The sequence below is a fragment of the Ursus maritimus genome, unplaced genomic scaffold (assembly GCF_017311325.1).
Source record: "Ursus maritimus isolate PB19 unplaced genomic scaffold, ASM1731132v1 scaffold_11, whole genome shotgun sequence".
NCBI classification, from domain to species: Eukaryota; Metazoa; Chordata; class Mammalia; order Carnivora; family Ursidae; genus Ursus; species Ursus maritimus.
The window spans coordinates 67,825,425-67,849,537 of NW_024423453.1; the positions used below are offsets into that span (position 1 = coordinate 67,825,425).

Below are 24,113 nucleotides of genomic sequence, written 5' to 3' on the forward strand. Positions count from 1 at the left end.
TTAGACTTGAGTAGTTTTAATCTGCGTGGATATGCAATGATGGGAAGAAAGGCAATTCATTGTGTCTGGCAAGTTCCCCACCCCCACCACAGTTATGGGCACTTTCTCCCCTCCAGATTTTTATACAACTACAGATTAGCTCAAGGTTTTATTGTCCTGGAGAATTTTAAATGAGAGGAGATCAGGGGCGCCTGGGTGGCTCAGTCGATTGGGCATCTAACCCCTTGGTTTCAGCTCAGGTCATGATCTCAGGGTCCTGGGACTGGGCCCTGCATGGGGTTCCCTGCTCAGCAGGGAGTCTGCTTAGGATTCTGTCTCTCCCTAAGCCCCTTCCCTACTCACGGGCATGCACTCTCTCTCTAATAAAGAAATCTTTTTTAAAAAATAAATAAATGAGAGAAGATCAGTCCATTCTATTAACTACATTTCACCAATTATGTTCACTTGATTCAACAATGCATATTTTCTTTTAAAGATTTTATTTATTTATTTGACAGAGACAGAGACAGCCAGCGAGAGAGGGAACACAAGCAGGGGGAGTGGGAGAGGAAGAAGCAGGCTCCTAGCGGAGGAGCCTGATGTGGGGCTCGATCCCATAACGCCGGGATCACGCCCTGAGCCGAAGGCAGACGCTCAACCGCTGTGCCACCCAGGCGCCCCAACAATGCATATTAACCACCTTCCACACCAGGCTTGTCTCGTGTCTCTTTTCTGTAAGGAAAAAGGATTAGACTCCGTCTCCCAAAATTATATGGACAACACAGCCTGGCTGGCCAAAACTCACTGAACCACCATTAAGGTGGGGAACAGCACTGAGTTAAATCTCGGGGTGACAAGTTAAGAGAGTGTGTTTAACATCACCAAATATCTCAGAATCTCCAGGACAGTCCCTCTTTCAGAAATGTTCCTCCTTCCGTCCCCACAAATACATTCTAACTTGTCATTTTTCAAATCCCGATTGTTGCTTGAGAAAATAAAATGTGGGATGTAGACTCGTGCATATTCAAGAAGTGTAGCTGGTTTGTTAGTGAGAAGGGAAATCTGGGTATTACATCAGTCTAATCATGTCTAAATCAACGCATAGGCATCCGCCCCTCCAGCTGGCGGAGAGGAACTCGCGTCGAACAAGGGAGATGTGCTGCTAGAAAGGAAAGAAGGCCGGAGTTCAGCTCACTGTATCTATTCCTCACTACTTTCTCAGGCTGGGGAGAACAAATGATCCTGAGAGGCAATCGAGAATAATGGGCAGAGTACTTACAAACCATTGACCTACGGCGGTTACCTTCACACGGAGCTGGAAGGGAGCCCACCCGTCAGCCCCAAGCTGGAGGGAGCACCCTAAAATGACTTCGAGGCACAATTCCACCGTGCAGTCTAGTTCTTCTGACACTTGCCAACATCAGTGAGCTCTTACATGAAGCAGTGCTGTAAGGGGACAGTCAGGGGCCGTCACAGTTTGATGACAAAGCACCAGCACTGTCCTGGAAGTTTTATCCAGATGATCCAACGAAATCCTTACAGCAAATGTGCAAGGCATATATAATATATAGTTACCGTTTCAGGTGAGGAAAGGACAACTTAGGGGTCAAAGGACTTGTGTCCGGCTGCAGAATCAGCTAGTGGCATACCCTGGACCCAAATCCCTGCCTTCAGGATCTGAGTTCTTTCTGTTTTAGTTTGTTTGTTTGCAGTAACTATTACTGGGTTTGATTTTTTTTTTCTGAATATAAAAGTAAATACTAAGTAAGGCAGCAAGCCAGACTTTAGGAACCGGCAGCCTGTCTGACCCCAGCGTCCACAGTCTTGTCATTTCACTAGGTGACCACCTCCTCATTCATAAAGTTTTCCCCTTTCCAAATTAACCACTGAAAACACACCCACTACACAGGCTCCAAATGAGGAAGAGTAGTACAGACAAAGCCAGAAACTGCTGTGAATCTGCACTCTGCATTGACAGGTGTCCCCTTTCTTTGCCGGAATGATCCATGCCTCTCGGACTTGAGCCTAAACGAAGGAGGCTTGCTCTCTGTGGTGAGAAACGCTTAGCTTGCTTACTGAGTGCTCAAGGCCACTCCGCCTAAGATGATAACACAAGGCAAAGGAAGTGGCCTTGGATGGGGGGGGAGGGGGCACACACAAGAGAGCCTCAGAGACTCCTAGTTGGGTCAGAGGAATGCCAAGTCAAGGCTGCCCAGAGGGAGGACGTCCAGAGCAGCTACTGTTTCAAGCTAAGACAGCAGCAAGTATGCCATGTGCAGAGGCCTGGATGTTCCGTCTGCACAATGACTTCACGGCCAGCACCTCTCTTCATGCTCGCACAACCCCATGGAGTTAACAAGGTAGATTTTACATCACTTTCACAAGAAGGCAGAATCCAGACGGCGCTTGCAAACATCAAGTTGACTTGGCCAAGACCATGGAGCTAACTAGGGAGGGGCCTGGATGAGACACCACGCTTCTGAATTTCTAGTCCAGTGTTTGTCTCGTACAGCCTGCTTCCTCCCAAAAGCATAAAGCCAACATCACCAGGAAAGACAATTAAATGGGACAAAGTAATACTAATATAACAAAGAGGAAAAGGAGGCACACATGGGGATTGTCATCGTTTCTTTTTCTGCTTTGGAGGAGTGGGTTCTCCTCTCTTCAGTTTGAGGAACTCCTCCCCCCTTAAAACACATTTATGGTTATTTCACAAGGATACAGTATGACTACTAAAAATAAATCACCACTCTGCAAACGTCTTTCCTGTCTAGAACAGTCACCTGTGTCTACATGGCTGGGCTTACACTGGTGAGTGGATGGCAGTTTCCTCTCACAGAAAGCTCGGGATCTACTACGTACATTTCTCGTGAGCACAGACTGAAAAGGAGAGAACTAGTAAATGAGTTGTAGAGAACTGTGGAGGTTCTAAGACTCTACAAGTGTCCTGAAAGATCTCAAACAGGGGGGTGCTTGGGTGGCTCAGTGGGTTAAACGTCTGCCTTCCGCCCAGGGCGTGATCCCGGCGTTATGGGATCGAGCCCCACATCAGGCTCCTCTGCTAGGAGCCTGCTTCTTTCTCTCCCACTCCCCCTGCTTGTGTTCCCTCTCTCGCTGGCTGTCTCTATCTCTGTCAAATAAATAAATAAAATCTTTAAAAAAAAAAAAAAAAGTAAAGATATCAAACAGAACACCTGGTCTCATAATCTGAGGGAGGAAATGCAGGAGAGAAACACAAGCACTGCCGTAGATTAGTAAAATCAGTATTTATCTCTATGCAAACTGAAAGAACTTACAGAATCAGAAAACAAAAACACTGATAAAACCGTGTTGGGGGGGTGGAAACTATAGATTTGGGGTCCTTTTACCTTTTACCCAGTGAAGCATAATATTTTAAGGTTTGTTACTTTGATGCAAGTTTTTGAGAAAGAAGTTCAGAAATCCTGCTTGAAGTGAAGTGTCAGCATTTTAGGAACGGGAACACAACAGAGAAAGTCATGATTAATAACAAACCCATTTTAAGTGGATTATTTTTTAATAAATAAGCATGTATCAAAAGCAGAAGCAGATTGCTGGGCCCTACCAATTGATTAGGATTCCCACAATGAATGTCTTTTAGTCATCTATAACAGCTATCAGACATTTTTAAATATTCACAACTAACACAATGATTATTTGATTAGCTGCCAAAATTAAGATGGGAAATATGCTGCCCTCTGAGAGAAGACAGAGGTCCTCCCTTCTTCCCTTTCTCCCTCCTTCCTCTCCTCCCTACCCATTTCTGCTCTTAAATAGTGAAATGCCCTCACAGGAAATCTTCACCCTGGGCTTACCCGCACCTAACTACTGAGGGATTTTGGAAGCCCAAATTCACGAATCAGGCTTCCTGTTCCCTGGTTGACTTATTTCTCATTTCTATCAATAATGGACAGGGCACAGTCAGTCACCTGTGAACACGTGGAGGACACAGATAATGAAGTGAGCACAGGAGTTTGGTCTTAACAAGAGGAAAAGTCTACCTCATCCATATTCTCCACTCTCCAACATTACCACTTCATTTATTTTTTTCTTTTTTGTTTACAATTTCTTTTTCTCTCTCTTTTTTAAAGATTTTATTTATTTATTTATTTGACACGGGGGTGGGGTGGGGGTGGGGAGCGGAGAGCAAGCACAAGCAGGAGGAGCAGCAGGCAGAGAGAGAAGCAGGCTCCCCACCGAGCCGGGAGGACCCTGGGATCATGACCAGAGTAGAAGGCAGCTGCTTAACCGACTGAGCCACCCAGGTGCCCCAACATTACCACTTTAAAAATCTCATTTCCCAGTCTTTACTATGCGGTATGTTTCACCACTCACCAATTTCCAGAGAGAATGCATTAAGGAAGCTCTCCAAGTATATGCATTCCTCATCTTTCAGACTTGTTGCATCCGCCACTAACCAATCAATTAACCAGAACCTGAGAGTGCTTTCAACAGAGGCACCAGATGATCAATGCAGGCCAAAGGGCTTAAAACAGCATGTCTGTCCTCGTGTTTTAAGAACTTACAGGTAGCTCTCTCCTCAATTACACATAAAGAGATCAAAAGATCACTTGCATTACAAGGCAGTATTCCCCAAGGGCCAGATGATGGGCTCAGCAGTAAGTGCTCCTATGGTCCAGAAACATTATGGATTGCTGTGTTTAGAAGCTACATTATGAGGAAAAAAGAACTTGAATTAGGCCTTGAAAGATGGGCAGGCAGAGAAAAATCCTGTGCTTTCCCAACAAAGGGGTTGGTGATTTCTGCTGCTGTGATCCATCATGGGTAACAACAGCCCAGGATGGAAAGGAAATCATATATTAACTCTTGGAAGTCATGCTAGAATGAGCTTCTGATTACTGCTTTTGGTACTAAGCGTCTGGAGGAAGGTGTTCTCCCTAAGTTATTAAGACTGGCTTTTGAGAGTTCAAATGAAGAATCAACACATGACTGAACAAAAACCTAGATAAGCAAAGTCACATAAAGGATGGAGAATGGCTTCCAGGCCAACGGGTCTAGTCTACTCCCTTGCTGCACTCATCTCCCACGCATCGAATGAGAAAATAAAACTTCCTCTTGGGAATTTCTGGTCAGCCGGAGAAGATGCTTACAAAGGCAGGACCTAGTGATGATTACTTCCTTCCAGGTCCCCAGGAAAGAGGGAACTTTAAGAAAACGGTGTTTGTGCATTCCAACGTCAAAGAAAGAGCTGCTGCCAGGGGCCTTGGAGCATTCCTGGCCTCTTGCAAGATAGATGCCCAGGTATTTTCATTCTGATAATATTAAAGGCCAGATCTACCTGTTCTTACTTGCAAACCTACACACAACTTGTAATTATGGTTTACCATGGAGAGAACTTGCTCATTCCTGTGTCATTTCCTACTGAACTGGTGTATCTTATTAGCATTCTGAGGTCAAACCATTGCTGCAAGACACGGTACTTTGAGTTGGCCTTGAAAAGACTCTTCAGACCATGGCTTAATACCACTCAAGTTGCAGAGTCTATAAGGTGCGCTGGCTAAAGTAAAGAATGCCACCCTCCTGGGAGTCCTCATGCGGCTGGGCAGTGAAACACTGACAAATTCCTATTCACCAGGATACCAGTCGAGGCTAAGAGCCTGTCCCAACTTTTCTTCCACTATCCCATGTCTTCAATGGCCCTACTCCAGGACAATGAGAATCCATCCACTGGTCATCAGCCATTGTACGGTCCAGCTAACATGTACCCGATCCCATGTAGACAGCTAAGACGTTGCTGACACCTTGCAGCAGAACAGATAGGCTGAGAGCCCAGAAACGATGCCACAGCTTCAAGACCCCGGGGAAAGCTCACCACATAGAGCTTGCGCCAGATGACAGCCCATTCTCGCAGCGTCGACGTGAGCTCCTGCACCAGCGGGAGCTCCCCGGGAATCACAGTCTCGTGCTGCCTAAGGAGAACCAGACAGATGCTTACGTTACTCTGGGCTGACCATCACTGCCTTTCTTGACAGGGGTCATATTCCCCACAGCGCAAAGATGGGTGTGGGGCTGGTCTGGCTGGAAATAAAAGTCTGTTGAGCAGACTTTATTACACCCGAGAAAAGAAGGGTCTTACCAATACGGCTCTCAAAATAAATCGTTTCTGCAATGGAGCAAAGGCTGGGCCCAGCTCTGACCACCCCATTTTACATCTCTACAGGAGCAACTGCAAAGCCAGACTGGTTCTGCCAAGCCACCATTCCGTTAGGGAGGGTGGGTGGAGAAGTGTGCAAGGCACGAGGGTCGTGGGGCTGGGACTCTCACTCAGGACTTGCTGGTGGGGACCAAGGCTCCCCCCTCTTGGGGAATGGGGCTCGATTTTCTTCTCATCTGCTGCCTCACTACACTGAAAATGCGTATATACCATATACCTCACTGGCTCACGGGAGACTCACAACAAGGCAGGCCTGACCTTTAGTCACATCAATTCTCTGGTATTTTTACGATGAGCAAAAGGAAAAATAAGAGCAAGCAAACAAATGGGAAATATAGGTAGGATTGCCAGACTTAAATTGCCAGACTTAAATAAGGCTACAAGATGCCCAGTTAAGTTGGCATTTCAGATAGATTAAAATAATTTCTTAGTGGAGGTATGACTCATGAAATACCTGGGACATATTTACCTAAACAATTACTTGTTTTTATCTGAATTTCAAATTTAACTGGACACCCTGCATTCTCATCTGGCAACCCTAGTTAGTGGGGATACGTCTCCCTACGTGCCCTTCCACCAATGTGGCTGCGGCTAGTGACAATGGAGGCTGCCCAGGAATGGTCCCCTGGAAAGAAGATTCTGCAGGAAGGCAGGACACCTGGTTTTCCATCTTGGTTCTGCCACTGAAGAGCTGTGTGAGTCTGGGCATGTCTCCATCTCTCGTGCAGTCTGCAGAACTTACAACTCACAATGTTCTTTTGATGCTTAGCGTCTGCGTGACTCTGATCCATTCTCCTCTCTATCAACCCTGGGACTCCAGTCCTGCTCCGGGCTCTCCTTCCCCTCCTTAACTCTCCTGCCCATGGGCTCCCCAACCCAGCAGCCACTCCTCCCACCTTAGGCTGAGTGTCTTAGTCCCTCTCAGTCTCCACAGAGGCAGCACTTTCCAGGACAACTGGTAAGTGGATGAGAAGTTAGAATATCCAAAACTTAATGGATTTTATCTGCAGAGCATGTTCACACAATTTCATAATTTCACATTAGGCTCATGGCCAACGTAGGGCCAGATTTATTTCCTCCAATCTGTCTTGGCAAAGTCCAAGGTGCAGTAAGGCTAACTGACTTGCGTAAGCTTCAGAGCTGATTACTGCTGGATGCAGCTGCTCATCTCTCTCCCAAGGTTGCCAAACTGGAGGCTCTCGGCGATCTTAGCAGTGAAAGAGTGCCCAACGTTCATGGGTGCGCACACACACTCAGTGAGCAGGCAGTGCAAGAGGAAGACAAAGGCCCTTCATTCATTCATTCTCTGTCTTTACTATTCCTGGGGAAGGATGCCAGACAGCAGCAATTACAAAAGAAGGAGTCATCTCAGGAAAAAGTTTGTATTCACTTCTCTCTCCTGTGAGAAGGGCAACTGACGAGATGAGAGCAATAACGTACACGAGAAACTCTTTAATGATAATTTGACACGTTCACCATTTTTTAGGTGTCTTCCTGGGACTGGACTTACCCTCGGTCTTCCACGGTTGCCTCCTTCAAATGGATGTACGTTTCAGGGAAAATCCCCTACAGAGAGAAGAAGATCGGTTATACGGCCATAAAAACCTCAGGGTAAAGAGCATAGATGGCATTGGGAATGAATGAGGAGGAGACAGGATACCTGGACCGCTGCTAGAGTGTGTGGTCAGGCTCGCAGGACTGACCACACTGACTGCGCCTCCATGAAAGCATGGCTGGAAAGACAGAAATTAAGAGTGGGGTTCACAGAGCATGGGAGAAGCGCTTCGGAAGTGGACAGGCAAACGTATCCAGGTCTGCTCAGAGCGGCAATAACAGTAAGGGGTTCCACAGCGAGCTCCTAAAACCCTCCAGGTCCTAATGCCATGATCTGCTGCCCTGAAAGGGTTCCACATAATTAGTGACATGGAGGGCTATGTACTTAGCAGCCCATAAAATTATAGTGATTTTCCGAAACAATCCCTTCTCAGCACTTTCACTTAAACCAAATGTGCCCCAAATCAATTAGTACTAGTTATCTGGTTATTTTTAGCACTTCCCAGTCTCAAATTGCTCTCCATTCCGTATTCTTAAGAGGTGATTCTGTATCACTGCTGTCACGCTGCTCATGGGAAAACTAAGGCCCACAAGGGCCTAAGAAAAAGACTGGAAACTGATCAGTAGAAACTGAAGAAGTGAAGATCAGATCGAACCAACAGAAAGCAGGTCATGGATCTGAGTTTTCCTAAATGCCAGTGGCTTCTGTTGTTTAACTGTGTGATACGCTCATCGATAAATACTGCCATCTGGAAAAGGCATTGCTATTCTTAGTTTTAGGGTACTTTGCATGCCAGACCAGCAGAGGTAGGAGAACCTATTTAATAGGCACCACTGGCTCGACTGCTCCTAGCCCTGCACCTGTGGAGGTCAGTGCGACCCTGTGAGACATTCTCTGTCTGGGGCGGGGCGGGGTTGGGGGGGCTGACCACAACCGTGGGAAAGGAAGATCTTCCTACCTGGGAGACGGGGTCAAAGATGTACCCAGTGATCCTTAATCGATCCAGAGACGGAAACCTAGTTAATTCCCATTGGGGTCAGTCAGTCCTGTGTCTGGCTTCGTGTGCTATATTTACCTGACAGTCTTGTATCTCCATTTTAGCCCTTTGCCAACAAAACAGGAACCAGTAAGAAAATTGGAGATTGCGCTGCTCCCAGCCTTGGTGATGACGGGGTAGATCCCGCCACTGCCTGAGTCAAAAGCAAAATGACCATCCTTTCAGGGGCCAGGCAGGAAGAACAACAACAACAACAAAAAATTACCTTCCCCTCCTCACTTTGAGAAAGGGGTAGGCATGGGGTGTATAAGTAAGAAAGTACTATGCCAATCCGTTATTGATAAAGCCCAGAACACAGAGAGAGGCAAGGTGACACTGACCTCTTTCATTACAGGGGCAGGATTCAAAGTGATTTTGGAAAATTGATCAAACAGTTAAACAAAAATTCAGTGTACATGTAATTCCTCTGGGGCCTAACTTCTGGTGTTCTGAAGCTCCAGATCTGTCCTTAGGGTGTCTAAGGAACTTTGGGTGTTTCTTCCATCTGCTAAGCTGAGGTAAATGTCTCGCTGACTGCCATGTTGGTGGAGAACCAGACTTGATGGCCCAGAACTCACCTTGAGGACATGATGCTACGTGAAATAATCCAGACACAAAAGGGCAAATACTGTTATGATTCCACTTGTAGGAGGGATCTAGATAGTCAAATCCATAGAGACAGAAAGTAGAATGGGGGCTGCCGGGGTGGGGTGGGGGAGGAATGGGACAGTTGGTAAAAGATGAACCACTTAAAGCAGTAGTTATAAGGGGCAACATTTGGAGGTTAAAATAAGATGTAACACTGCTTATCCCAGAGAATATCCCTGCAGAAAAATTTTCTCATCAAGAAGATAAAGGACCAATTAAAATTTGTGTGCATTCGTAATCTGATAACTGGTCTCCTCCTAATAATTGGGAGAAATCCAAGATAGAAGCATCTGAAATATAAACAACATCTTATGTTGTAACACCCAAGCAGATTACAAGCAGATAATTTATAATGAATGTACAGATATGATGACTTTCATTTTAAGAGAATATTTATTTTGTTGCATTACTGCCCTGTTATTTGTAGGCACCATCCTTCCATGATAACATATGTTCACTTATATCCACTTAATTGCTCTGGTAAATCTGAGCCTTGTAGAACTTTTCCTATGCCATTTGACACACAGAAAGGCAGGATAAACCTGGGGGATAGATTACTAACTTATAGCTTATCTCAATTTTGATTTTCCTTTCTCAATGCAACCTACTCACTTGAGGAAAAAATAAATAAACTAATGATTTTCTAGATATTGCCCTTATCCACACTTCCACAATCCTGCCAGGATCAATACTCAGTTTCTGCAAAGCTTCTTGGCTTCTTCAATTCATAAAACCACGAGCTCATTTTATCACCACTCTAAAGGGCTCGGTCTGCTAAGTGACACCAAAAATTTCCATTAAAATAAAAGGCCTTTCAAATAGCTCCTCCCCTAAAGACCAGCAAAGGCAGGAAAACAGCATTAGGAGAGGATTTCAAATAGGCTGGATCTCCTAATGAAAGGGTGTCAAAGCTGAACATAATTCATGATGACTGAATTTAAATTCCCTTGATGCCTCCTAGAGCTCTCCACCAAGAAGATATTTGAACTTAAAAATCAACAAGTAAATGCACCATCCTTGTCTGTACTACCATTTCATTGAATTACAAAGTTGAATTATCAAGAACTAAAAGAAGCTCTTCCTGAAATAATTCTTCCTAAAGGTGAGATTTAAAGTTTAAACAAGGGGGGCGCCTGGGTGGCACAGCGGTTAAGCGTCTGCCTTCGGCTCAGGGTGTGATCCCAGCGCTATGGGATCGAGCCCCACATCAGGCTCCTCCGCTATGAGCCTGCTTCTTTCTCTCCCACTCCCCCTGCTTGTGTTCCCTCTCTCGCTGGCTGTCTCTATCTCTGTGGAATAAATAAATAAAATCTTTTCAAAAAATAATAAATAAATAAAGTTTAAACAAGGGTTTTAAGAAAAAAAAAAATTAAAAACACACCCAGAACTTGTCATTTAGACCTTAGTGGTGCATGCTATTTTCTTTTCAAAGCCAACAACAAGGGTATAAGCTGGATAGATTCTGATCTATTAGGGCATCACAGGATGCCTTAGAAACTGAGGTCTTCTATGTGCAAAAAGGATCCTAACACACTGTAGCTCTCTGAAAGGGAAAAGTGTGGCAGGGGACCTTGTTTCAACATGATTCACAATCACCAGTTAAAAATCAAGAATTGTGTTTGTTCTTTAAGTTCGTGTGATCTTATCTGAGAATGGGGTTTTGTTCATTTTTTTTAAGTTGACATTTTTTTTAGAAGATTGGGAAGTGGCATAAATCTTCTTGCTCTTTAAAAATTCAGAACTTCAAAATGGTTAACTCTAATCGTGCTTCGAAATAACTATCATTTCTATAATTACGAGTAAAATAAACAAAGATAGGGCTAACCCCAAACCAAGAAACGGGAGTATCTATAAACCACATACAAGGATCCTGAAAGAAAGAGAGGCTTTCGTTTTACTATGCTCTCATTCAAGCCAGAATGTCCCTATCATCAGTCCTCTATTTGAAGGCCTGGAGAAATTAAAGTCAGCAAGAGATTAAATGAAAAGTAGTTAAGCTGGAAATGAAAACATATGGGAAAACACAGGAATCAAACTGTGGGCAGAAAAATTCAGCATCAGGACTTAGGGAGGGATAAAAGGACCAAAACTGTGGGAGTTCATACTCACATGACAAGCAAACACTCCTTCATTTTAGAAGATTATTAAACTGTCAACGTTAACAAACTGGGTGTGTGGACATGTAAATGTGCAAATAGTGACTTCAGAGCCAAATATATAGAAAGCTTGATCTAAACAGCACTGGTTACTAATGACTACAACCTGTAGAACGGGGTTTCTCGGGGCACCTGGGTGGCTCAGTCAGTTAGGTGCCTGCCTTCAGCTCAGGTCATGATCTCAGGGTCCTGGGACTGAGTCCTGCATCAGGCTCCCTGCTCAAGCAGGGAGTCTGCTTCTCCCTCTGCCTGCTGCCCCTGCTGTGCCCTGTTTCTCTCTCAAATAAATAAATAAAATCTTAAAAAGGGGGGGGGGATGTTTCTCTAGGCCCCAAGCTCTTTCAAGAGTTGTGTGCTCAGATTACTTGCATCTCATCCCATGTTTGAAAAATAAGAACTGTGGGTTTTGCTGGGTTTTTTTTTCCACTCACTTCTTGATAAATTCTACAATGTTTCTCTTGCCCCTCTCCTAATTAGCTATTTTGCATGTGAACTAAGTGTGAAATACGATGGTCCTCTCCATGTTGCTCTTTCAAAACAAAGTGCTGACTCGCAGTGCTGCCCCAGAGTGCAGCATCAACGGAAAAGCCGAGGGGGGTATTAACGTAACTAACAGATTTTCTTTAGCTTGATGGTGAGCAGTTTTGGCACTAGGTACAGGAACCTGCTAGGGTCAGTACTTTTCAAACTCTCTGCCCATGATGAAATACAGCTTCATGCAACCGAGTCCTTAACTGTACATAAAATATAATTCAAAATACATAAAATACATAAAACATATATACCTCACACAAAAGTTTCATGAGACAGTATTCATCACAGAATTCCGTTTTCTTTTCTGCTTCTCAGAGTTCCGGTTTTTGGAAGATGTTGGTTAATAACCCACGATGTTGATCTCATGATCTGTTACTGGGGTTGGTTGTGAGGTTCACAGCTTCAAAACTACTACTCTGGCTTATCCATTTTATAGTGAAGGATGGACTCAAGTAGAAATGGGGAGATGCTTTAGCTCTGGGATGTCAGCGCAGGAGATAAAGGACAGAGAAGCAGCACGGGTCCCCCCTGAAGGAGACAGCCAACAATAACAATGTCACTGTGTCACCACCCTGCTGAGCTCGAGGGACAGGGAGCAAGAAGCCTGCAAGGGCCCTACCTGGTGTGTGAATTCACCTCTGGCCTCTCTCCTTCAGTGGGCCGGTGGGAAATACGGTCCATGGGACTTGTGCTATTTTACTTATACACTGAGGTCAGAGAATTTGTTTTCAGATCTAAAGAACAGCCATCCCAGAGAACACAAACTAGGTCCAGAGACAGCAAGGAGCAGAAAATTGTACCAGGTAGCATAACACAAAACTAGCAGACAGATTCAAAGTTAAAAAGTAAATGACAAACCATACCTTTTTAGATTTATTTTGGAGGGTATATCCTCTGTACCAACCTGTGGGGGAATAAGAAAACACAATCTTTTATGTTATCTAATAGAAAGATAGGAGCAATATGCATCCTCATATTCTACTAGAATACTGGGATGGAATCCAAGAGGTAATTAGCAGACTAATTAGAATATGTGCATTTGGGTTGATTACACAATCACAATCTAGATCTATTTTACAGCTTTACTCTCTTCATAGGTAAAGGATTTAAAATTCACACAGAACCATACCTCATCTCTGCTCCTTTGGAGAAAGGACAGAACAAAAAAGACAAGACAGAAGGCAGCTCAACCTCTTCACACCTTAATACCTTAGACATTCAGTACGTGTTTTTGCATGAATGAAGAAGGTCTTTCATCCATATATACATATTCTACAAGTCACCCTATACTATTAAAATAAATAGTTTAAAATAATTTCTATAGGCTCTCTCTTATCTAAATTCTCAGGTGAAGAACCACTATTCTGGAACAATTTTAAACTGAAATGGAAAATTTACACATATAAATATTTGCACCTAAAAGAGTTGAAACAAATAATAAAAGAACATTTTAAATAATTCTTGGCAATGCTATTCACACCCCTGACAATAAAAAAATTTGTTGGCTTGATGAGGCTTTAAATAAAGCCTTTGACTTTTTTATAAAAAGTTCAATAAATACACATGCACCTATGGATGTTTTTCCACGCTGTATCTGGTAAAGGGAGTATACAATTTAACTGATCCATAAACAGATAACTTATATTAAATATGTATTGAACACCTACTAGAAGTAATTTACTATAACGATTCCCCACGTTCCCCATGTCCATAAGGCATCAAGCTGGTCATCTTCCCTAAGCAAACCCGACTGTAAGTGGTACATATGTGTCAAGCAGCCATCTACATACAGTGAGGTGATGCAAACTGTAATTACAACTTAAGGCATCTGCCAACAGGCTTCTAGAACTGTCTTGTAATTTGTTCTATACGAAATCATCCAGAAAAGAGACACACAAAGTATTCTGGATATGTTACAAGAAGAAAGTTGAATTTACCCTGAGCATAATTTAAGAATATTTTCACAAATTTTTAAACTGTCAGTATTCAAAATTTAAAGAATTTTTTTTTTAAACAGGAAAGACTAGGGTACTATGCTGTGAAATCGTTATAGGTTTATATCAAGGCCCACGGTTGAGAAAAAGGTGTTTGAACAGCAAACACTGCTCCTAATTTCAGGTGCCAAAGTGTGCGAGCAGCCAGGTGTAAGAAGAACACGATGCTAGACCTTGCTAGCTGGTTCTGCTGTCACAGCAGAGTGCTTTTGCACGAATGAATGAATGGCTTCAGGCTCATCCTGGGGCGGGGGAGGGGCAGGCAAGCTGAGAAACAATGGTCTCTTCCAAGCAGTTTTCATCTCCCTGCGTCCTACAAAACGAAGATGTAACAGTTTGGACTTTGCTCCACTGTCAGAGGAATTTCTCTGTACTTGTGTAAACAGTATTTTTGCGCAGCCATTCATCACAGAATTATGCTTCCGAAACCTGTCATTTTTGAAAAAAAAAAATTTTTTTCTTTACTTCCTAAGTCTCCTCTAGAATTGGGGTTTGTGTAAAACCCTATCTAAAGGCACAAAATTACCACACTGAATTTGTAGAATGTTCATTCTGCTTGGTTAGGTACTAGTAGAATAATGTCCATCCCTGGAGTTTTAATCATCTGCTGTCAGGACCCCATAAATTCAACTGCTAATAACTGCAAGAGATACAAGCAAGAACACGGTGTTCCAATTGATCCCAATATTTAAAACAGAATAATTATAGTTAAACATGGTATGCTTTTAAGGCTTCCAAATGCGTCACGATGCGAAGAGATAGCGAAGGCTCTATCAAACAGGCACCTATTACCAGTAAGCAGTGTGAACTGGCGGGAATCTCGGATGCTTTTAAAAATTAGTACATTAGTAAAATGAAGAGAATAGTGGGGGATGGTGAGTCCAGAGGGCCAGTCCTACCTAGGTTTAGATGAAATGTCTGTCTCAAAGAGTGAATTTGTAAGCCCATAGATACATAGACCAGACCTGTGGTTGCCCGAGGCAGGGGGTGGAGGTGAGGGCGAAATGGGTAAAGGGAGTCAAGAGGTACAAACTTCAAGTCATAAAATAATGAAGTCATGGGGGTGTAATGTACATCATGGCAACCACAGTTAATAATACTGTGTTCCATATTTGAAAGTTGCTAAGAGAGGAAGTCTTAAAACTGCTCATTACAAGGAGAAAGCATTTTGCAACTATGTATGCTAATGTATGTTAACTAGACTTATTGTGATGAACATTTTGCAATAAACACAAATATCTAATCACTGGGGGGCCTGGGTGGCTCAATCAGTTGGTTAAGCACCTCCTTTCTGCTCAGGTCAAGATCTGGGATGGAGACCCACCCACTCCCCCACCCCCACCCCCCCATCCACAAGGCAAATATTCAAGGGCATTCAGATCTTGGGTTTAAGCAAATAGGTAGCCAGAATTAATTCTTTGGGATAGGAAGATTGGAAAAAGGAAAGCATTGGGGGATGGGAGACAGAATCAAGAGATGTATCTTGGCCCCTCTGCTTCTCTTCCTCAACAACTGAGCCCTGAGCCATTAGGTGGGACAGGGCAACTTGGGCATTTGCAAGGGGGGTGGGGAGGGCATCCACACAGGGGACCAGACTGGCATGGCCTGTCACAGGCAGGTAGAACAAGGTGGGCATCCATGGGGGATGGGGGGTCCGCAGGAAGAGAGTGAAGAGAAGGGCATCCACAACCACAACTTGGGCGTGGGGGATGGTGGGAGACATGAGCTATCACAGAGAGAACAGGCTGAAGAGGGTGTCCATGTGGGAGGAGGTATGGTCATGAAGACAAGAGATTGGTTACATGCTGAGGCCCTAATGAAATAAGTAAATACATTAATCCTGGAAGCCAGGTTTCTTACTGTCACAGAAGGGAGTTACAAGAAAGGGAAAAAACTAGAATGAACCCTGAGATGCTGGACTGCACGTGCAGGTACCCATGTGTACATATGACTCCTAAAATTGGTAGACAGGTCAAAATTAATGGATGTGTTAACCTGTCTTTATACGCATATGCGCATTATCCCTGGTTCTGCTGATACCTATTGGTTCTCATTTTTTTGACCCTGAGAGAGATGATGGAGAGCTCAGAAAAGAAGCTATGTAGTGTCCAAGATGCAGCAGGAGGGCAGAGGACTCCACGAAGAACAAATCCAAGCAAGTGGAACTGCGAAGTTATTTCATTTGTCTGAACATATGAGGAGGAGGTAAACACTTCTGTCAGAAAGTCTGGATATGAAGGAGAAGTAGGTCCACAGAGAACCAGGAAAAGAAGAATTAACACCTCTAGAAACACATTATTCAAGACAGGAAATAGAATGAAGGTACGTTCCACAGCATCTGCTGCTTATACTACATAGACTCAGTAATCTAAATAATAACTTTGGGGGCGCCTGGGTCGCACAGCGGTTAAGCGTCTGCCTTCGGCTCAGGGCGTGATCCCGGTGTTATGGGAGCGAGCCCCACATCAGGCTCCTCCGCTATGAGCCTGCTTCTTCCTCTCCCACTCTCCCTGCTTGTGTTCCCTCTCTCGCTGGCTGTCTCTATCTCTGTCAAATAAATAAATAAATCTTTAAAAAATAAAAAAAAATAAATAATAACTTTGAAAAAATTATGATGTATCTATACTGGGAGGTCTCTATCAGACACAGACAAGTATACGCGTGGCTGGTGGGAACTGCGAGAGAGCTAAACCCTTAGCTTCCATAAGAAGCAGTTAATGAAATGGAAATACCAAGTAATAGAAGCACGATTCTTTAGAAATGAAAAAGCAAATACCACAACAAAGGGCTGCAAGTGGGATCAGAAACCAAGAGGAGGTGGGAAGAGACTGCTGTTTATCATTATAAACTTGATAGAAATGACTTGGCCTTTAAAATTATATACATTTATGACAATGATAAATTTGAAAACTAAGACAAAAAATACAACTAATACGTCCTGGTAAGCCAGGACTAAGAAAGGCAAAATTATAGGGAAAGAAAACAGATCGAGGCTGAGGGTGGTATGAGGTTGGTACAGGGGACAGGGGAGAATCTGGGGGTGCTGATAGAATTGTTCTCTATCTTGTGCTGGCATTTCATGATTGTGTGCATTGTTCAAAACCTGTACACTAAATAGGGTGAATTCAACTCAATGTAAGTATTTTTTTTCTAGATGAGATACTACTCTACAACAACTTGAATGGCTATAGTTAAAAAGACGGACTCTAGGGGCCCCTGGGTGGCTCAGTCGTGAAGGTCTGCTTTCGGCTCAGGGCGTGATCCCAGGGTCCTGGGATCGAGCCCCATGTCAGGTTCCCTGCTCTGCTGGGAAGCCTGCTTCTCCCTCTCCCACTCCCCCTGCTTGTGTTCCCTCTCTCACTGGCTGTCTCTATCTGTCAAATAAATAAATAAAATCTTAAAAAAAAAAAAAAAAAGACGGACTCTACCAAGAGTTAGTAAAAATATGGGCAATTAGAATTCTCTCACATTGTTTGTAGCTACAAATAAGATTGAACATACATGCACTATATGTTAACTAACAAAATTTAAATTAAAAAAAAAAAAAAACATGGGGCGCCTGGGTGGCTCAGTCTTTAAGCATCTACCTTCGGCTCAGGGCGTGATCCCAGAGTCCTGGGATCGAGCCCCACATCAGGCTCCTCCCCTGGGAGCCTGCTTCTTCCTCTCCCACTCCCCCTGCTTGTGTTCCCTCTCCCGTTGGCTGTCTCTCTCTGTCAAATACATAAATAAAATCTTTAAAACAAACAAACAAACACACACACAAAAAAATACTATACACACACACACACACACACGCACACACACACGACCTATGACCTAGCAATATCCCCACTTCTAAGTACGCACCCAAGATCAGTAAAAACCAGGCACCTGGGTGGCTCAGTCAGTTAAGCGTCTGCCTTCGGCTCAGGTCATGATCCCAGGGTCCTCGGATTGAGTCCCATATCAGGCTCCCTGTTCAGCAGGAAGTCTGCTTCTCCCTCTCCCTGTGATCCTCCCCCCTGCTAGGTTTCTTTCTCTTTAATAAAAAATAAATTAATTTAAAAAAAAGATCAGTGAAAACATACATCCATAAAAATATAAGATTGTGTTGCAAAGCTTTATTATTAATAGCCAAAAACTAGAACCCATCAAAATGTCCCTCAGCAGGAGTATCAACAAACTGTGGTATATTCACATAACTTAGTGGTGAAAAGGAATGAGCTACTGTCTTAAGCAACATCATTAATGAACCTAAAAACATTATGTGGAATGAAAGAATCCAAACACAATAGACATGCATAATTCCATTTATATAAAGTTGAAGAGCAGGAAAAGTAAGGCATGGTGACTTCCTTGGAGCATTAGTTGCTTTTTGGGGTGAGAATTGTGTAGAAGAATGCAACGGGGAGCTTTTTGGGGCAAGGGAAATGCTCTGTCTCTTGACCGGAATATTAGGTACATGGGGTGCATTCGTTTGCCAAATTCACTGAATTGAATACTTAAGATGAGTGTATTTTACTGTATATAAATTTTACTGCAATTTTTAAAAGCCACGTAAAATTTTACTCTATCATGTAAGCATTACAAAGTAAGGACTTCAAGGTGATACAGAATTCCATGACAGTGACGTTGCTCAAATATTACTAAATATTTTTGTCTGAAACTGCCTCTGAAACCAGCCGGAGCCATGTGTGAAAAATCACAGGACCATTTCTCCATTATTTTTCCTTTTTATTGTGCCTCCCTTAAGACATTATCCATCTTCCCTCCTCACTTTATGTGCCAAAGCTAATCTGAACGAGTTTTGCTACTTCCAATAGATCAAGACTGTAGATTCATTTACTCGCTCAGCAGAGAGGTGCCAAGACAGCAAGACCTACAGTGTCTCCATCCTTCCAAGTCTTGCTTTATCATGGGAAGGAAAAAAACCACAGACCTGCAAACACCCAGCAAATAAACAAAGTGCATGCACAGGAGGTTAAAAGGTATTAAGGAAGGAGAGTACTGCCCTGCGGGGGACAGGGACGGAGGAGTGGGGTGGGGCTACTTTAGAAAGTGTGGTTAGAGACTCTTGGTGCAACCACTGGAGCCAAGGATTTACATCACTAATGTGGTCATTCATTTATTATAGATAAAAACACTCACTGAACACCAGTGGGCCAGACATCGTCTTCAAGGGGGAAGGAAACAGATCCATAAACAAATAATTGAATACAAAGGGCTTCTAACAGGCAGCCTTGAAAACACTGGCTCACCAAGGGAGAATTATGAATATGCTAAAGACTCCAAAGGCAATTACTGAGGGGTACTCAAGACCTTCCCAACCGTAAAAGCATTGTTCAGATGTGTAACTCGTGGAGAGTTTTGTAAAAGCTCTCCTCGTTTTGAGTACCACAATAAATTAGTCCCACTCCCAGAATAAACCATTTTTGTGTTGTAAAATACACATAAAATATACTATTTTAACCCTTGTTAAGTGTTCAGTTCAGTGGCATTAAGTACATTCACAATATTGTGATACTGTTGACCTTCCAGGAATCAAAGGCAAGCAACAGATAGGGAGCCACTGTTTACTTGCACCTCGACATGGGGGAGGGGAAAGGCCAGAGAGGATCCACAGAGGAAGAGCAGGTGCTAAATCCTGTTATTTTTCCTTTAAGTGTCACTGGTCTGGTAGTTAATTAGGCCAAGGTCAAAGGTCCGTCCTCTGTGGGCCAGGTAAACCCGTTGGGCTCCTCTGGCTGGTTTCCATGGTCAAAGCTTGCCCTCCCATCCCGAAGCAAATGTCCCTCTAAGAGATGGCTGCAGTCCCTCCAGGGAAGCTGGTGAGTAGAAACAGCTGGGTGCAACCTCCGAAGAGGACAGACAGAAACCAGCTCAGCTGTGGGATCCTTGTCCTCCAACTACAGGATGTTCACTTTCCAAATGCACTGAGCAGCTCACTGGTGTTTTTATTTTTATTTTTTTAATTTAAATTCAATTAATTAACATACAGTGTATTATTAATTTCACAGGTAGAGTTCAGTGATTCATTAGTTGTATATAACACCCAGTGTTCATTACATCACGCATCTCCTTAATGCCCATCACCCAGTTATTCCATCCCCCCACCCGCCTCACCTCCAGCAACCCTGTTTGTTTCCTATAGTTAAGAGTCTCTTATGGTTTGTCTCCCTCTCTGATTTCATCTTATTTTACTTTTCCCTCCCTTCCCCTATGCTCCTCTGTTCTGTTTCTTAAATTCCACATGAGTGAAATCATATAACTGTCTTTCTCTGATTGATTTATTTCACTTAGCATAATACCCTCTAGTTCCATTCACATCGTTGCAAACGGCAAGATTCCTTTCTCTGATGGCTGAGTAATATTCCATCGTGTATATATATACCACCTCTTCTTTATCCATTCATCTGCTGATGGACATCTGGGCTCTTTCCGTAGTTTGGCTATTGTGGACACTGCTGCTATGAACATTGGGGTGCAGGTACCCCTTCGGATCACTACATTTGTATCTTTGGGATACATACCCAGTAGTGCAATTGCTGGGTCATAAGGTAGCTCTATTTTTAACTTTTTGAGGAATCTCCCTACTGTTTTCCAGAGTGGCTGCACCAGTTTACATGCCCACCAGCCTCACCGGTAGAGAAAGGAAAAGGATGCAAAGATAGTAAAAGATGATTCTATTCTTTTATACCTTTTTGGGAAACAAATCAGTCTTCCCAGTTAGACATCTTAGCTCAGTTTGGTGCCTTTATCATACAAAGATAGATGCTGTACGTGTGAGCTCCAAAGGAACTCAGACTTCTCCAAAATCTAACACCCTTACTTAAAAAAGAGGAAACACAGGCAAGGAATTGCAAAGGTCGTACAGTCAACCAGTGACTTACTATCTAAGCTGGGAATGCAAACACAGGGCTCCTACCACCCGGTTCATCAGGGTTTGCCTTCCACCACCTGCCTCCATGGCCATGCAGCAAGTGGGATACTTGCTCAAGGCAAAGAGGCACTGCCTCTCATGGGAAGGAAGCTTGGCCAAGGAATCCAACCAATATAAAACACCTATGCACGCAAGCATGCCAAGTAAATGGAAAAGAAAGAGATGAGGCTTCCATCTTTTATTTCTTGAGTGAACAGTAAAGAGGCCTGTGTTTGTGGTGCCTGGAACGTAGTGGGCAAGCCATAAACTTTAAATGACTTCAGCAATGAGAAAGAGAAGGTCTGGTGAGCTGGTGGTCATGGACAAAACAGATCATGCAAAGGCTGTATAATAAAATCTGCACCCCCAAAGCACAATCTGACAGCAACATCCCAGAGACCCTTCTCTCCCCTTGGGATCCCACACCTAGTGGCCAGAACCAGGCGGGGCCCGAGCACCAGCCCGGAGGCCAGAATGTCTAGAGAAGAGGAGGCATTGCTCCTTATGAAGAGGATTCATCTGAAATGCACAGGCCTGGTAGTGTGCTCACCCATTCTGTGGCACTTCCATTTCTTCAACTATTCAAGTAATTAAGGCTTTCGTGGCTTCAATTTCCTTCCACAAAAACATTCTACTTTTCCCCATCTTGTTAACTCATAACGCCATAGCTAAAAATGCCGAAGTTTCTCCTGGTCACCTACAAGAGATGGAAACGTCAGAAGCTTCTTTCAAGCAGCAAACACCTCCTGAGACAGGCAGGGGGAACCTGGTCCAGGGTGGGGGTGGGGACAGATGCAGAACAGTTGGCAGACTGGAGAGGTGACATATCCAAATGGCCACTGCAAAAGGAGGAAACGTCTCTTGGCTTCATAGACACCCTGAACTCAGTGACACAGGGGAAATAAAATTTCCTCTCTCTAATCAACATCATCATTCTGGTTTGCCAACTTCCGTGACATTTCCTGGATGTGGCTTTTTCCTTCTTTCTTTTTTAAAGCAAAGTAATCCTGCCAGCAGTTGGCTCTAGTTGCCCTCCTCTGTGACGCATTTCTCTAAGCTTATCCAACTAGTTCGAGAAAGCTGAAATGACAGGATACAGCATACGTTTGCTGCCACTCACTGTGAAGACTGGTTTTATCAGCAGCACCAATTCGCAAGATGGACAAGACAGGGATGAAGCAGTTCACCAGGCAAGATCTATAAAAGACCTATGCTAGGCTCTGTGGAGCCTCCAGAAGACTGAGGTATAAACCCCAACCCCCGATCTCAAAGACTTTCTAATCTGCTCACTAGTGGAACAGAGACACAGGTGAGGGAAGACAAACCCGCACAGCTAATTACGGAGGATCTCTGGAACCACAGCGCAGGCTGCTTTCCCCAGGCGACCATCTAAGCCTCCTGAGGACGACATCAAGGTGAAGGGCGCACACATACAGGCGGCTTCTCTTTCTGAAGGGAGAATGCAGGCCCCAGCAAGACAGGAAACAGCCCGTGCAGAGGCACCGGGAGCATGCGTGCCTTAGCTTAGAGCGCGTGTGAGACGGATGGCGCTGTCCCGAGACCCCTTCAGTCTGGGTCACTTAGAAACCTACTTTGAGTTCCTCAGTGGAATGCATCCTAAAATGAAAGGGCAAAGCTGTACTTACAGACTCTGAAAGTGAACCACTGGGCTCCACTTTGAGAACCCAGACAGAGGCGCGGAGACGCTGTCAGGGGTGTGACAACATCAACAGTGGCAGAAACAGAGGCAAGGACCCAGAAGTGATGACGGCAGTATGAGTCTTGGTAGCAAAAGATCAGCAGAAAAGGCATGAACATGAACCACGTGGGACCTTCCGAGACTGTGTGAGCCGAAGACCGCTGGGTTCAATGCAAATGCCTTCTGCACTAACACAAGCAGGAGGGCACAGTCGGGGATACCAGTTAGACACCCACTGCCACAGACATACAGGAGGGAGACTGCTTCAGCTTTGGATGGTCAGGGACCTCTCCAGAGACCTCTCTGCTTATTTGTCCCTCTCTGACCTGCCTGCCACACCTGTGGGTAATAGTAGCCCAGCCCAGACCTGGAGTGTGTGGGCTGGGGGAAGGGGGCCATATCCCTGGATAGGGGAGATGACGGGGCTATGCACCCCTGGAACAGATGTGCCTGCCTGCTCAGAGAAAACCAGCTCTTGAAAACAAGCAGAGGAGATGGGGGGGGGGGGCCCTGGAGGGGCAGGGGGCCCAAGGACACAGTGGACTTGGAGAGCAGTGAGGAGTGCACCTGGCCAGGGCAGCAAGCGAGTGTGGCAGAGCCGTGGGGGAAAGAAGTTCAGAAAGAGCGCATCCCGCCATAGACAAATTCAGGGTGCCGGGAATCTTGTCTGACAGCTACTCAAAAAGCAAAAGAACTTCACCCTCTTTGAAAAACTATAGGTTAGGTCCAAAATAGAAGCATCATTTCCTCAAAGGCCTCACAATGTGGAAAGAACATTCTACTTGGATTCCAGAGGACTGTGGTGAGAATCAAAGCTCTACCATTTAACAGCTGTGTGAAGTTTCAAGTTTCTGAACCTGATTTTCACATTTACTAAATGAGGACTGGGAACGCTGGTCTCCCATGACTGTAAAAGCTAAGATTCAGTACAAGAAAGCCCTCAGTTCAATGCCTGGCACACAGAGGGGCGTGAGATGCCAGATAAATTTGGAACCGAGGGTCCCAGTGACATAATCCAGGGACTAACTCCCACTTCCAGGGCCGTCGTCTGGTTCCTGGGCTAATGATGGTAGACTAAAGTTCTTTTCTTTGTTTTCTGCGGAATGTGTCTGTGCTTCCTGGAAGAAGGAGAAGAACCTGTCTAAATTATTCTCAAGTTACTGACAACGAACAAAGCTGAAGTATACTTAAGGCAGCTGGGATACCAGGCGGGGGGTGGGGAACTTTACTACAGAACCGTAGCACCCGATAAGGTAGACTTTCATCTTCCAAGAGAATAAGTTCCCTGTCCCCAAGAAAACCATAGAGAAGATGACTTTAATGGAAAGGTAACAAGAAAAAGTAGAAGGAACAGCTTGGGTGACAGAAAAACTGTATGACAATGGCTAGAATGATTGAGAAAATAGTGCTGGGTAACT

At 44.2% G+C, this 24,113-nt stretch overlaps 1 protein-coding gene across 1 annotated transcript in view; it reads right to left on the reverse strand.

Annotated features, from left to right (window-relative positions):
* Nucleotides 1–24,113, reverse strand: part of DOCK5 (dedicator of cytokinesis 5) — a 210,948-nt gene that overhangs the window by 122,202 nt on the left and 64,633 nt on the right. The window contains exons 3-5 of the mRNA XM_040626490.1: nucleotides 12,965–13,005; nucleotides 7,683–7,738; nucleotides 5,831–5,927 (exon numbers count right to left, since the gene is read on the reverse strand). Coding sequence (XP_040482424.1) covers nucleotides 5,831–5,927; nucleotides 7,683–7,738; nucleotides 12,965–13,005 — 194 coding nt within the window. The remainder of the gene's footprint in view (nucleotides 1–5,830; nucleotides 5,928–7,682; nucleotides 7,739–12,964; nucleotides 13,006–24,113) is intronic.